The 15,933-nt window shown below is 34.6% G+C and overlaps 1 protein-coding gene across 5 annotated transcripts in view; it reads left to right on the forward strand.

Moving 5' to 3' along the window:
* Positions 1 to 15,384, forward strand: part of C4BPA (complement component 4 binding protein alpha) — a 45,324-nt gene extending 29,940 nt beyond the window's left edge. For 2 of the 5 annotated variants that reach the window (XM_074309032.1, XM_074309036.1), the window contains 3 exons: positions 1,442 to 1,624; positions 6,800 to 6,975; positions 8,593 to 9,959. In XM_074309032.1, coding sequence (XP_074165133.1) covers positions 1,442 to 1,624; positions 6,800 to 6,975; positions 8,593 to 8,820 — 587 coding nt within the window. In that variant the 3' untranslated portion in view covers positions 8,821 to 9,959. Of the gene's footprint in view, positions 1 to 1,441; positions 1,625 to 6,799; positions 6,976 to 8,592; positions 9,960 to 10,251; positions 10,312 to 10,618; positions 10,644 to 14,114; positions 14,167 to 14,974 lie in introns of those variants that run through there. The other 3 variants (XM_074309033.1, XM_074309034.1, XM_074309035.1) reach the window with 3 other exon arrangements.
* The last annotated feature ends 549 nt before the right edge of the window (positions 15,385 to 15,933 follow it).

The raw sequence follows: 15,933 nt of genomic DNA on the forward strand, positions 1-15,933 counted from the left end.
AGGAAGGGAGGAAGGGAGGAAGGAAAGAAGGGAGGAAGGAAGGGAGGAAGGGAGGAAGGAAAGAAGGGAGGAAGGAAGGGAGGAAGGGAGGAAGGGAGGAAGGGAAGGAGGGGGGAGGGAAGGAAAAATAATAATCTGCACTCAAACTTCATCAGTTGTCTCTCTGGAGGTGAGTAGCATTTTTTATCACAAGTCCTTTGGAAATGTCATTGATGATAGTATTGTTCTTTCTTTCATAGTCAATAATAATAATATTGCTGTTACTATGTATAATGTTCTCATGATTTTGCTCATTTCATTTTGCTTCAGTTTATATGGATCTTCTCAGATTTTTCTGATGCCATCTTGTTCATCATTTCTTACAGAACAATAGTATTCATCACAAAAATATACTGCAACTTGTTCCCAATTGGTGGACATTCCTTCAATTTCCAATTCTTTATCATGGCAAAAAGAGCTGCTACAAATTTTGTTTTAACATAAAAGCCCTTTTCTTTTTCATTTTATCTTTTTTGGGATACTAATTGTGATATTGTTGAATCAAAGAGTATTTATGGTTTTATACCCTTTGAACATAATTACAAATTGCTCTCCAGAATGGGTTAGTTCACAACTCTACCAACAGCACATTAATGTACCTATTTTTTGACATTTCCTCCATAATTTGTCATTTTCCTTTTCTACCATGTGAGCCTTCCCAATGGTCTGAGATGTCACTGCAAAGTTGTTTCAATTTTCATGAGAGAGAGAGAGACAGAGAGAGAGAGAATTTTGATATGATATCACTTAAGGGTTGATTCTATAAAATGTTTAGAAAGGTAAGGTTGAAATCAGGGACATGTAGAAAGGCTGTCTTTGCCTACAGGTATGCCTTTCAGAGTCTCTCTCTACAAATGTCTTGAGTCAGTTTCCAAGAGACTCTGTTGTCTCTAAAAGCTGGAATGAAGGAAGTCTGAAGTTTTCACACCAACTTCAGATAAACACACAGTAACAAGTCATCATTCCTTTGCAACAATTATGCAAAATGTTCCAGGCATGGCTGGAAACTCAGGTTACACAAATAAATAGAATAAACATGACTGTCTAATGATTTAGTCTTTACAACATTTACAAAGAAACATAAAATCAAAGCTATCTAATTTGGTTAATGAATAAATTATTTTAACTCAGATACATATTTATTCTAATATTTTGGTGCTGAGACTTCCAACACAAAAATGAAAACAGATGGATTCTAGCAAATCAAAAGCAGACTTGGAGAAGAATGCAAACATAGCACTTCATTCCCAGGCCCTCAACCTCTTTGAAATGTAGATGTTGTTGTTATTTTTATAAAGTGGAAACCAGATCCTCAGTTCTTGACATATCCTTTAAAAATTTCAATATTTTCTAATTTAAATATATTTGCTTTCTTAATTTCGACAACCTCTTTCTTTCTAAGGGATTTGTTGTCCATCACCAGTGATTAATAATGGAAAAATCCTACAGTTCATCAATGATTGCAGATATGTACCAATGCACTCTATTAAAATTCAGTGTGAAGATTACCAACAACAGAGTATCTGCCAACCAGATGGTACATGGAAACCTGAGATAACCACGTGTGAATATAAAAAAAAACCTGGTAACTGAAATTGATTTCTAAGTTACAAGGCATTGCTAGCTCAGTCACTTTTATTATATTTCATTAATTTCCTCATGGTAAGAGTGACCCTGGGACTGCTTTTCTAAGTAGGAAAAGAGGAAAATCTTCTTGATGAGAAAAAAATTTTCCTTGACATAGAATATTTGGAGTATCACATTAAGTTTTGGGTATCATATGTTATGAAAGACATTGTTAAACTAAAGTGCATGCAGAGGAAGTCAAGAAGGATGTGAAGGAACTGGAAAAAATACCTTTTTGGAATTGATTAAAGGTTGGAAATGAATCTTTATAGTGGAAAAGAAAAGATTTTAGATACTGCTTTCAGGTATCTGAAGAAATGTTTGTTACATGGAAGAGGAAGTGGGCTTATTCCTCTTGACAGAAAAAAAAAAAGGAGCAATGATTGTAATTTTCTGAAAGGGATAATTTGGCTGGATATAAAGAAAAACTAAAACTTTTAAACAATTGAATGTCCAAGACCAGGAAGAGCTGTTTGAGGAGGTAATATGTTCTCTCCATCAATGAAAGTCTTCAGATCACTTGTCATCTTCTATTTTAGCATAACTAAAGCTCAAACTTTACATATCCAATAATAATTCCATCTCTCTTTAACATCCTAAGTCCATTCTTTGTCATCTCTAATGTTGTGCCACAGTCTCCTTGAGCTGTTCTACCTCAGTTTCCCTGCACTAGTTTCCCATGATAAGGTGGCTGAGTTAACAGATATAAGGCTATACCACCAGAGGAAAAACTCCTACTATCTTTAAACACTGCTGTTTCTGACAGAACTAACCTTTCTGCCCTTATATCCAATTACCAAATTTCTCAATCACAGTTCTTAAAACTTACAACTTAAAAGATCAACAGTTCCTAAAACTTAAAAGAGTTCTTACATGAACAAAACAGACAAATCACATAGAACAAACATTACATGAAACACAGGACAAAACTCACACAGACTGCAGTCACAACATTAACAACATAGAAGACAGAAAACAAGCCAGAGGATATCTTCCAGTGTCCCAGAATGATACCCTACTCAGAATTTCGATGCCCATCAGCATATTATTATTCTGAGCTACCAGATGCTATAGCATAACCAGACAGAACCAGACCAGACCAGACCAGTTGTCTAAAACGACACAGAAACTTACTCTCCCAGGAGCCGAATCAATCAATGGATCTGAAGGCGTGTCCACGGCTGAAGAGCTGCTTCTTTTCCCGGAGACTCTGGAGAAATCCAGAGGGCTGATTTTCTAGGAATAGACTCAGATCCTGAGCCGTCCCAGGCCTTGATGATCAAGAGGTCTGTAATCTCTAATCTCTAATCCCGTCTCAGTCTCTATTATATCGCGGGGGACCTCCAAAATGTAATGCCAGAGAAACTGAGGCAAGATAGAGATTAGAGAGTTTTTTTAATATTTTATTAATTGGAGAGTTTAATTGACTGGACAGGACTCTCGTCTCAAAGTATCCAGTAATGAATGGGGAAACGATGAACACTTTTATAGCTCTTCAGACAAAGGGAAGGAAAAAGCGGAAAAATCAGGATGGGGGAAGTTATAAACTTTTACTAAAAGCCAGAGTCAGGATGTTTGAATAACAGAAGTCAAGATGTCAGTGAAGTATCTGTGATAGTCTTATCTTTTGGAATATCTTAGAGGGGCAGTGTCATAAATTCTTGGGGGCAGAAGGAGCTAGGAGTCAGGAAGTCTGATCTACTCCTCATCTCCCATTGACAATTTATAACCTTTGAGCAAATGGTCCTCAGTCTTAATGAACCAGGGGGGTTTTATGACTTAGGGGACTGAGGTAGAACAGCTCAAGGAGACTGTGGCACAACACTAAGACCTCCAATTTCTCTACCTCTCAGTATTTTTTCAGGCCATTAGTCCTGTTCTGACTTTGCTTTCTTCCTTCTCCAACCTTCAGTCTACAATTAGCCAGTTTAATGATAGTCTGTTCTTTACTCTTGAATCCCTTGACCATTTGCCCTTTTACCATCAATTCCTTGCCAAACTTCAGCCCTGAGTTATTCCTGCTGTATGACTCCTCCATATTTCATGTGCTAGCTAAACAGAGCTAGAAAAAGTCACACTCCTGTGTTGACTGGATAAATTATACACTCATATTATTCAATTTTAACTGGGTTCATGCTGTTTCTGGGCAATCTTTTGACTCTCCATCTCCCTCCTTATAGATACCTATTTCAATCTTCTTTCTTCAAATTTCTACTTTTCCTGTTTTTTCTCAGTTGAGAACTTTACTTCTTTACTGTGAAAATTAAAAATATTTAGTGTGAGTTCTTCTTCCCTTTTCATTTCAAACTCGCTTTACATAATTCTCAACTCTATCCTCCTCTAGCCATATCTTTGACAATGAGGTAACTTTTCTTCTTGCCAAAGCAACCTTTCTCTCATTCTATTCCCTCATCTTCTGAAGAACATAACCTTAACATTCCTTCTCAATTCATTCTTTAATCTTCAATCTTTTGTAATATACTAGTTCCTTTCCTAATGCCTTCAAAAATGCTGAGGTCTCCTTCATCTAAAAAAAAAACACACACAAAAACTTTTCACTATATCTTGTCAACCCCCTCAATCTATATTCCTTAGTTTTCTCCTACTTCTCAACCAAATAGGAGAGGTTGTCTACACTTGATGCTTTTATTTCCTTTCCTCTAACTTCATAATTGTTTTGCAATCTAATGTCTACCTATATTAGCCAACTGCTTTGCAAAGTTACTACTGATTTCTAAATAGACAAATATAATTGCCTCTTTTTAGTCCTTATTCTTATTGACCTATTTGCTGCATAGTTGGCTACCTTCTTTTCCTGGATATTCTTCTTTAGACTTTCCTGATCATCTTTTTCCCTTTGACCCCCTACCTACATGACCACTCTTTCTCAATCTTCTTTGCTGGTTTTTCATCCAAATCATATCCTTTAACTGACTGTTCCCCAAGGTTCTGACTTAGATTTAGTTTTTCTATATACCTTTTCTTTCAGTAATATTATCAAATCCCATGGGTCAATTGCCATTTCTATGCTGTTGATTCCCATTTATATATCCAACAATAGTTATTCCCCTAAGCTTCAGTCCCTCATCATCGACTATTCAATATTATAGTAAATCATTGGTTAAAATTCATATTTTTTTCGATCAACAAATATTTCTTTCCTCTGCATGTCTCCCTTTCTCTCCCAATACACACACTGCAGAAGGGAGTAAAGCTTATAATAAATATGTATAATTATGTGAAACTAATTCCCACATTAGCTATGCCTATTGTTCATTTCTAATCCTGGAGAGAGCTCAAACTTTACATATCCAAAACAGAATTCATTTTCTTTCTACCCAGCTCATCCGTCTTTCTAACTTTCCTATTTCTATTGAAGTCAGTATCATTTTTCTAATCTCCCATGTTTTTAACAGAAAGGAAGGAAACAATGAATTATTAAGCAATAATAATTATATAATATGCACTGTGTTAAGTGCTTTACCAATACTATTTCATTTGATACTGGGGTAAGGAGGTATTATTATTATCCTTCTTTTATAGTTAGGCAACTGAAACAGACAGAAAGTGACTTACCTCAATCACATAGAAAGTAAGTGTCTGATGCATACTTAAAGCATCATTGATGAATTTTTAGTTCAGATCCTTTGAACCATTGTCACAACCCCCCAACAGGTTTTCCATTAAACCACTGCCATTGTGGATAGATCTAGAAGGACTGAAGACAGGAGCCCCAAGGCAAACTAGCAGTATGACATGGACAAGCTACTTAATCTTCCAATATGCCAGGCAACTGTATAAAAAGTTATAGATAATTGTTGATGGGTAGAGAGAGTTTCCACACCATATTTTCTTCACAGGCTCAGATAGGCTTCCTACCGTTTCCTCATCTCTCCATCAATGTGCAAGGTACTGTGGTATTGCAGTGGCAATGATAAATAATCCCACCTTCAAAGAGTTTATATTCCATGAGGATAGTTCATGTAAACCAAGGAAGAAGAGAAAATCAATATGTAAGGGAATCCAGAATCCCTATTCAATCCTAATCCTTCTGCAGCTTTAATTTAGAAGTGATATGGAGAGATACTATTGCAATAAGGAATGAAGCTAAATGATCCCATTGGAGACCTCATTAAATGGACAGGATAAAGACCTTTTCTAGATCCTCTAGCTCTTATTCTTGACAATGATGAGTGGAAAAATATAAATGTTTTCTTACCTAATCATCATTCTTACTCTTTCTTTCTTGTTATCCTAGTTTGCAGTTCACCTAAGACCATTGCAAATGGGGACTTTACAATAATTGAGGTATTTCTTGGTGTTTCTGTGACCTATTTCTGCAATGATGGATATGTCCTAATAGGAAAGTCAACAAATACCTGCAGATTTTCAATATGGTCAAGTCCTTCAGTGCCATGTAGTTTCGCTTAGCACTTTCCTTCTCAAAAGTGTCCTTTGGGAATGTGACAAGATTGGTAAGGGTGCTAACATAAGCAGGTGGACAAAGGAGCGTCTGGTTTAATATCAAATTTCTAAGAAGTATCACATATTTACCTCAGTCACACGTGGAGCCACTGCTATATGATATGCTATATGATATCATGATATCATGTGTAAGGCATATTACTTTTTTAGTTTTCAAACTTTATTAGGTAATAAGAGACAATCATATGTATATAGGTTAAATTTAAGAGTGGTTATTTCAACCAAAATTATTCTACAGAGCACAGAGGCAAGAAGAGATTCAGATGCTGCAGAGGGTTGCACATAATTTATAATATATTTAATATGTTGCACTAATATAAGATATATTGTATAATATATTAGCTATAACTATAAAACCATTTGTTTATTTATATGTACCTCTTTATTTATTTTTGTTAGTTTTAATCAGAGAACCTTAACTGGTAAGTCAATTCTCATTTAACAAGAGAGAAAAATGAAAGAAGAAAAGGGAAATAAGCTGCCAAAGTTCATTTAGAAGTAACACCGCTGAGGTGAGGAGAGATAGGAAACCCTTAGTCTTCAAGTACAATTTAAGTATCCTATCTCTTTTAACTTTCATTACTTTACCTTATCATTCCTTGCATCTGAAAAATATAAACTATTCATTGAAGGCATTTTTTTGTTATAGCTCTTTGTCCAAAACCAGATGTATCAAATGGAAAACTGTTTTCAGAGAAGTTTCAGTACCTAAGTGGTGAAAAAGTCAATGTCCAGTGTTCCCCTGGCTATCATTTACTTGGCCCTCAAAATATCACTTGCTCAGAGAATAGATCCTGGATCCCAGCGGTACCCAAGTGTGAATGGGTAAGTAATACGGATGAGGTTATCTTCTTGTCTATATGACCCCTCAGTGAAATATAGGACAATGGGTGAGATCATAAAGTGTGAAGTGCCCCCAAGAGAAGTAGCAAAATAATGCCCATGATAGGGAAGGTTGATCAGTTATAACTAAAAAGTGATATATTTATTGAAGTTAATTTCTGAGATGTTTGAAATCACTTGCAGGAACTACTTCATCTTTAAAGCATCTTATTGAATTAGTCATAGATTAGGTTTGTCTTCTATGCCGTAGCTAAAAAGCCTCTCCCTTTCGAGGGCACACTGACACTTTTACCACAACCAGCTCATGAAGTGACAAAAGGCTTTAGAATACCCCAAACTAAGACTAAATCCTAGTTCAGCATAGTCTAGGCAACAATTTCTCTTGGGAGTTTAGAAAATTCCTTGTTAACTCTTGTTAAATTCCCAGGTATAAACCTATGTCCCCACAACCCATTTCAGGGATTTTGAAATACTCTTAGGAGCTATTTAGGAGGGGCTAAAGAATAACCTACTCTGAAAATCTTTTCTTATTATCATGCAAATGAAGTTGGGACAGGAAGAAGAGCTAGACTATCCCTACTAGGCTTATACTCACAAAAACAAAGAAAGGGGAGAAAGACTCTTATATACAAAAATATTAGTAGCATCTTTTTGTAATAACCCCAAACTGGTCCTAAGGAGTTATCCTCCTATTTGGAGAATGGATTAAACAAGTTTTGGAATATGAAAATAATGAAATATTATTATACCATTTTTAAAAAGACAAAATGGAGTGTTTCAGAAAAAACTGGAAGACCTCTCTGAACTGATCCAGAGTGAAATAAACAGAAGTAAGGGAACAATTTTATAATGACAACATTATAAATAAAAATAACTTGACAGACTTTAGAATGTTTATCAGTGCAATGGTAAACCATGTTTCCAGAGGACTGAAAATGAAGTGAAGCATATGACTTACCACCTGCCAAAGAGGTGATAGAATTAGAATGCATAATGAGGCATACATCTGGAGCCAAAATGTTTTGCTGGACTATACATATTTGTTATGTTTATTCTTTTAATTGTTCAATTGTGGGGGAAGGGGACTGGGAAGAAGAGAATTAGTAAAAAAAAAAAAACTTTTAAAAACTGAACAAAAGCTAGATGAAACAAGCTAAATCTAAATTTCTGGTTTTATCATTATGATTTTTGTGCTATATACCTGCTAGTTCAAATCTCAATGTTCTCCTTACAATATGAAAAAAACAGAAAACTCAGAATTTTGGAAAGGGTGATCTAGCTTGTTCTGATTCCAAACCCCATGTATTTCTCTCCAAGAGGTAGAATGGCCTCAATTTCCCTCTCCCCTCCCCTTGTATGTCCCCTTGTCCTTCTTCTTGGATCCTGTTTACAATCTTGCTAGTATTTTCTTCAGTTATAACTATCCATTACTATGTCTTAGTTCAATCCTGGAAAGAAATGCTACTCAGATCCAAAGAAATGCCTGGCCCTTTTTGCTCTTCAGGACAGGGAAAGTCTTGACATAGACCCCAAAATAATCTTGTTCTTTTCCCCAAATGGAAGCATTTCTAAAATCATCTATTTGTTTCTGTTTTTTAGGAATTCCCTGAAGGCTGTGAAAAAGTTTCAGTAGGCTACAAGCTTATGCAGTGCCTCCCAAATCCCCAGGATGTCAAGTTGGCCCTAGAGATAGAAAAATTATCCCTGGAGATTGAGTTGTTGAAACAAGCGATAAGCAAAAATAAAATGGATTCTAATCAGGAGTCATCACCACAATCATGTATGCACAAAATAGAAAAAGATTCACAAACTTACCCTTATTATTGACACTGTTCTTTAGGTAGTCATTCATGGGAATAAATGGCTACACTGGGAGAGTTTGTTAGCATATTTTTTGCTGTTGTAAATAAGAAACTCTTGATAATTTGACCAATAGGAGTCTAGTCTTCTAGATTGGGTAGTATGACTGGCTACTATGAATAAAACCATTAGAAAAACAGATTGCATTTGCTGTTATTTAACTCCCCTCTATTACAGATGGGAGGATTCTCCCCAGCCCATAGAGAATTAAACCCACTCTTCAAAATAGTTTTGAAGGGCTAGTGTGAATAATAGAGAAAGCTGGCTGTGAAACCAGGAAGACCTGCATTCAAGCCTTGATTCAGACATATACTGGCTGTGTGGCTCTGGGCAAGTCTCTTAATTTTCCAGCCATATAGGAAACTCTCTAAAGCTTCTGACTTGAGAGGAGTTTCCGCATTTGAGTTCACTACATTGATAAAGTTATACAGTGATTGTGTACCTCTAGAACATGACATACTAACTTGCAACAGGTTCTATAAACTCTTGATCATACTATGCTAAGGATGAACAAACATTTTTGTCAATTTTTTTAGTTTTGTTACTGATATGGTCAATTACAGTGATAGTTTTCCTAATATTGAACTAGCCCTAAATTCCTGGTATAAATCTCACTTGATCCAAGAGTATTATCCTGATAATAAGTTACTGTAATCTTTTTGTTAATATTTTATTTAAGACTTTTGTATCAATATTCATTAAGAAAATTGATCTATAATTTTCTTTTTGTTTTGGTCCTTTCTGCTTTAGGCATCAGTACCATATCTGTGTCATAAAAGGAATTTAGTAGGATTCCTTCACCTAATTTTCCAAATGGCTTATGTAGCATTGGAATTAATTGTTCTTTAAATGTTTGGTATAATTCATTTATAAATCTATCTGGACCTGGAAATGTTTTCTTAGGAAGTTAATTGACAGCTTGTAAAAATTCTTTTTTTTAATCCCCAATTTCAATTTCCCATTTTAGAATGGAACTATTTAAGTATTTTATTTACTCTTCTGTTAATCTGGGCAATCTATATTTTTGTGAATAGTTATCCATTTCACTTAAATTGTTAGATTTAATGGCATGTAATTGGGCAAATAAATCCTAATTTTTAAATTTCCTCTTTGTTATTAGTAATTTATCCTTTTCATTTTTAATACTGGTAATTTGTTTTTTTTTTCTTTTTCTAATGAAATTAACTAAAAGTTTATCTATTTTATTGGTTTTTTCATAAAAATTTTAGTTTTATTAATTAATACATTATTATTCTTACTATCAATTTTATTAATCTCTCTTTTGCAATTCAGAATTTCTAATTTAGTGTTTAATTGGGTATTTTAAATTTGTTCTTTTTCTAATTTTTAAATTGCATGCCCAGTTCATTGATCTTCTCATTTTCTGTTTTATTCAAGTATCTAGAGATAAAAAAAAAATTTCCTAAGAACTACTTTGGCTGCATCCTATAAGTTTTGGTATGTTGTCTCATTATATTGTCATGCTCTTGTATGAAATTACTGATTGTTTCTATAATTTGTTGTTTGACCCACTCATTTTTTTAGAATTAGGATTATTTATTTTACCAATAAATTTTTGGTCTTTTAATGCATGGCCCTTTACTACATGTAATTTTTGTTGCAAAAATGTCTGAAAAGGGTGCATTTAATATTTCTGCCTTTCTGCATTTGATTGTGAAAGTTTTATGCCCTAATATACGGTCAACTTATGCTGCCATGTACATATCTATTCACTTCCTTAACTTCTTTCTTGTTTATTTTATAGATAGATTTATTTAATTCTGAGAAAGGTAGGTTGATATTCCCCATTGGTAGAGTTTTGCCATCTATTTCTTCTCTCAACTTACTTAATTTCTCTAAGAATTCAGATCTATGTTACTTATTGAATATGATGTTTAGTATTGATATTACTTCATTATCTATGGTACCCTTTAGCAAGATGTACTTTTCTTCCGTATCTCTTTTAATTAGATCTATTTTGCTTTTGCTTGGTCTGAGATGAGGATTGCTATCCCTGCTTTTTTATTTTTTTTAAATTTCAATAGAAACATAATAGATTCTGCTGCAGCCTTTCACTTTTATTCTGTGTGTATTTCTCTGCCTCAAATGTGTTTCTTGTAAACAACTTATTGTAGGATACTGGTTTTTAATCCACTCTGCTATCTGCTTACACTTTATGGGGAGTTCATCCCATTCACATTTGTAGTTAAAATTAATGACTGTATTTCCCATCATCCTATTTTTTCCACTTATATTTTTTTCTATTCTTTCACCCTTTCCTTCCTCATGAGTATTTTGCTTCTGTTCCCCAACTCTCTCAATCTGCTCTCCCTTTTATCACCCTTACCTTTCTTATCCATTTTCCCTTCTATTTCTGACCTCTTTTCTATTAACCTCTTTCTTTTCTTTCTCTTTTTCCCTCCTACTTCCTTATAGGGTGAGACAAATTAAGTATGTATATTATTCCCTCTTTGAGGGATTAAGATTCAAACAATGGTCATTCCTCTTCCTTCTTTCCCTCTATTGCAATAGGTCTTTTTTGCCTCTTCAAGTTATATAATTTACCCCACTTTGCTTCCCCCTTTTTCTTTTCAAAGAACAATCCTTTTTCCACTTCTTAATTTTTAAAAATCATAATATTAAAGTCAACTTATACCCACATTCTCTCTATATATACACACCCCTTCTAATTGCCCTGACAAGGATACAGTTACAAATTATTATTTTCCCATGTAGGGATGTAAACATTTTAACTTTTGAAAAACATAGTTGTTTTTCTTTCTTTCATATTTATCTTTTTATGCTTTTTTTGTATTTGAAGACCAAATTTTCTGTTCAACTCTTGTGTTTCCTTAAAAAATGATTTTTTAAAAAATCTCCTATTTTATTGAATTCCTATCTTTTCCCTTGAAAGATAAACCTCACTTTTGCTGGGTAGTTAATTCTTGATGGTAGTCCAAGGTTTTTTGCATTCTGGAATATCATATTTCAGGTCCTCTGATACTTTAATGTGCAAGCTGCTAGATCATGGGTAATCTTAATTGTGGCTCCTCGACATGTGAATTATTTCTTTCTGGTTGCTTGCAATATTTTCTCCTTGATTTGATAATTCTGGAATTTAGCTACAACATTCTTTGGAGTTTTCATTTTGAGGTCTCTTTATAAAGGTGATCAATAGATACTTTCAATGAGTATTTTATCCTCTGGTTCTAGGATATCAGAGCAGTTGATGATATTGTGAAAGATGTTGTCCAAGCTTTTTTTTTTTTTTTTTTTTTTTTTTTTGATCAAAGCTTTCAGGTAGTCCAATAATTTTTATATTATTTCTCCTTGATTTATTTTTCAGGTTAGTTGTTTGTCCAATGAGATATTTTACATTTTCTTCTTTTTTTCACTTTTAAAAATTTTTGTTTGCCTGATTCTTGATATCTCATTGAGTCATTCACTTCCATTTATACAATTCTAATTTTTAATGAATTATTTTCTTCAGTTTTTTTAACCTACTTTTGCTTTTGTCCAATTGTACTTTTGAAGAAATTGTTTTGTTCAAAGGATTTCTTTTACATTTCCCTAATTTTTAAAGGAGTTGTTTTCTTTTTCCATCTCACCAATTCTATTTTTAATGAGTGGTTTTCTTCAGTATATATGCATTACATATTTTTTTCATTTTACCAAATTCATTTTTAAGATGTTTTCTTCAGTCAATTTTTGGGCTTCTTTTTCCAAATTGTTGGCTTTCTCTCCTCCAAACTTTCATAATTTTTCTGTATAGTTCCCATTGCTTTCCCCCATTTTTCTTTTATGTCTCTTTTTAAGTATTTTTTGAATTCTTCCTAGAAAGCCTTTTGACAATGAGACCATTTTATATCCCTCTTTGGGGCTTCACCTGTAGGCATTTTGCCATTGCTGACTTCTTCAAGGTTGGTTTTCTGATCTTCACTGTCTCCATAGTAGCTTTCTATGATCAAGGTTCTTTTTGCTTTTGTGTTCATTTTTTAAAATTGACCTCTGACTTACATGAACTGATAGTTAGTGAAGTGAGCAGAACCAGGATATCATTGAACACAACAACAAGAAGATTATAGGATGATCAATTTTGATGGATGTGGCTCTTTTCAATAATGAGATGATTCAGATCTGTTCCTATGATCTTGTGATGATGAGAGCCATCTACACCTAGAGGGAGGACTGTGGCAACTGAGGGTTGATTACAACATAGCATTTCACTCTTTTTGTTGTAGTGTGCTTGAATTTTATTTTCTTTCTTATTTTTATCTGATTTTCCTGTGCAGAAAGATAATTGTATAAAAATGTATTCCTATTTTGGATTTAATATATATTTTAACACATATTGAATTACACATCATCTAGGGAAGGCAGTGGGGGAAGGAGGGGAAAATTGGAATACAAGGTTTTTCAAGAGTCAATGTTGAAAAAAATTATCCTTGCATATGTTTTGAAAATAAAAAAATTCAATAAAAAAGTTGGCCTCTGCTACTATGGTACAAGAGTGATTATCCTAAGCTTCTTTTCCAGTGGGACAGATGCCTCTCACTGACTGCCACGCAGGGGCCAGTGGTTCTGAAGACTTTCCCACCATGCTGTGCTGACCTGGTCAAGTCCCACCTGTGAGCCAGCATCCAGGGGCTCATGATTTGCCTTCTGTGGTTGCAGTAGAGGTCTCACAGGAAGTCTGCTGCTTCACTGATCTTCTTAACTAGTTCAAAATAGCCAATGTTTCTGTTCTCTGGTTAAAAGCCTTCCACTAAATTCCCTTTGCTGGGCCTCCCCATACCCTGCCTGCCCTAGATCTTTTTCCCCCTAACCAATTGAAACAAGATATCTTAAACTGGAAATTTGTTACACTTCAAATGTTTGTGGGTCTGTCACTCCAAAATCCATTCAGAGGTTTGATCTAGCACTGATTCTGAGGAAAGCTAGAAAGAGCTCAGGCAATGCCCTGGCTTTTCTCTGCCATCTTGGCTCAATGGTCTTGATGATATCCTTTTCCCAAGTCCTGCTTGTGATTCCTAGTGTAGAAAGTGCTACATGGTTTTTTTTTTTTTTTGCTCCTAGTATGCACTTTTCTATTGCTCTTTGAGTAATCCTTAATTTCCATTGTCCAGCAATTATAATTATATGACTTACAGCTGTGTAGATTACCAACCGGTGATGGGGAGAAAGAGGTTGGTGTTATTAAAATAATTTTGAAACTTTCCAAAGGTAATCCAACTCATTCTTCTTCTCTTATTCCATTCCAGGATTAGATTACTGCCCATTTTCAGGGTCTGGCCAAGAGCTATATACTAATGGGTAAGTTCTGTAAATTGGCCTATTCATCCAACCACATATGATAGTCGGGCATTTTTTTTTTTTTGCACTAGGAACATATATACTTGTCATTCCCACTAGAGGGCATATTATGGCAAAGCATATTACTCTTTTACACTACTAAATGCAATAATATGGCATAGTATTCTTTTTTGTTTTACTTTTTTTTTACCCCCTTGGGCATCTCAGGGAAATGAAAACAGTATAAGCAAGGAATAATCTGTATAATTAAGGAAATTCCTAGGATATGTGTTTAAAACCTGAGCAAAAAAATTGATTTAATTCTTGCAAAATTTTTTATTTCATTTTTTTTTTTTTTTAATTTTACAGAGACACAGTGTGTCATAATGGATAGGTAGCCAATCTCAAAAACAGGTCAGCTTTACTGCTCAAATTTTCTGCTCAAATTCTGCATCTGATACACACTGTGCAATTTTGATTTTGAACAAATAATCTCATTCCTCAGTGTTCCATAAAACAGTAGTTAGGAGAAAAGGTGCCAATTCAAATTGATATAGAATAAATGTTAGCAAACTATAGCTTATGGACCAAATGCAGCATTGAGCTAGGAATGGTTTTTACATTTTAAAATAAAGATAGCTCCCAAGGCCATAAAAAAGCAAGTTTATTTGGTATGTTGTTGTTCTTTTTTGGTCACTGACCTCTGGCATAGAGAGTTTTTCCCCTCTGGAGTTTCTCATGGATCCAATTCTTATCACTTATGTATTTTTACTGCATAGAATTCACCTAACAGAAGGGTTTTTTTTGTTTTTGGGGGTTTTTTTTGGAGGGGGCCGAGGAACAGGAGCTGTTGGAATTCATGGGAGCCACCTGACACTGGTTGCTGGAGGTCCAACCCAGACCTGAAGAATGGATCTCTTCTTGTGAGAGGATGATACAAGGAGACAGAGGCAGTTGCTGTTCTCTGACCTCTCTGACTGAGAGACCATTGAAGTGTCTGACCTTTCTCCTCTTCCCTCGGACTCCAATTTATTTCATTCCCAGTCCTCAACACCTATGTCAACAAAGGCTGCCCTGTAACTCCTTTAGATGTTGTGATCTACAGCTATGGAGACTCTCGAAGAATTAACCTGTCCCTTAACAGGGGAGATCCGGGGATGAGAGAATTATGCTGTATCCTTCTGGGTTTATTCCAAAGACCTGTTTTTTAAAAGTCCTATGATAAATATTAAATAAAAATGCTTACATTTCCTCCGTTACTAGTAGGAATTACTGACACATGCATAGAACCTCATTATTTATTGCTGGGGTCATAGCAGGTCAAAACATGCCCATAAAACAGGTAGGAGGAATGATAGAGAAATATGAGAATTCTAAAATTTTGTCCCTCAGTTCAAAGAATACCAGCATTTTGAGAGCTTGGGTTTTCTAACTTTTACTTGACTTGAATTCAAGCAACACCTATTAATCATTCACTCATAGGCCAGTTTAGAGTGGGAATGATGGGCACAGTCTGCAGGGCCCCTTAGGAAAGACAGAAAGAAAAATGAAGGACCAATGACAATGAGCATACCCAGGGATATATTGGGAAGCCCCCATAACTATATATTTATTATATATATGGCACTGTACCAAGCTTCTGGAGTTCAATGATGAAAAAAAAAGTTCCTGCTTTCAAAACACATATAATAATAGAGATGAAATATCATAAAATGCAAATTAGAAAATGGTTAAGTAGAAATAAAAGCTCTAATAATTATGACCATGACCTCAAATGTTTATTTGCAT

The sequence above is a fragment of the Sminthopsis crassicaudata genome, chromosome 4, assembly GCF_048593235.1.
Source record: "Sminthopsis crassicaudata isolate SCR6 chromosome 4, ASM4859323v1, whole genome shotgun sequence".
Lineage (NCBI taxonomy): Eukaryota > Metazoa > Chordata > Mammalia > Dasyuromorphia > Dasyuridae > Sminthopsis > Sminthopsis crassicaudata.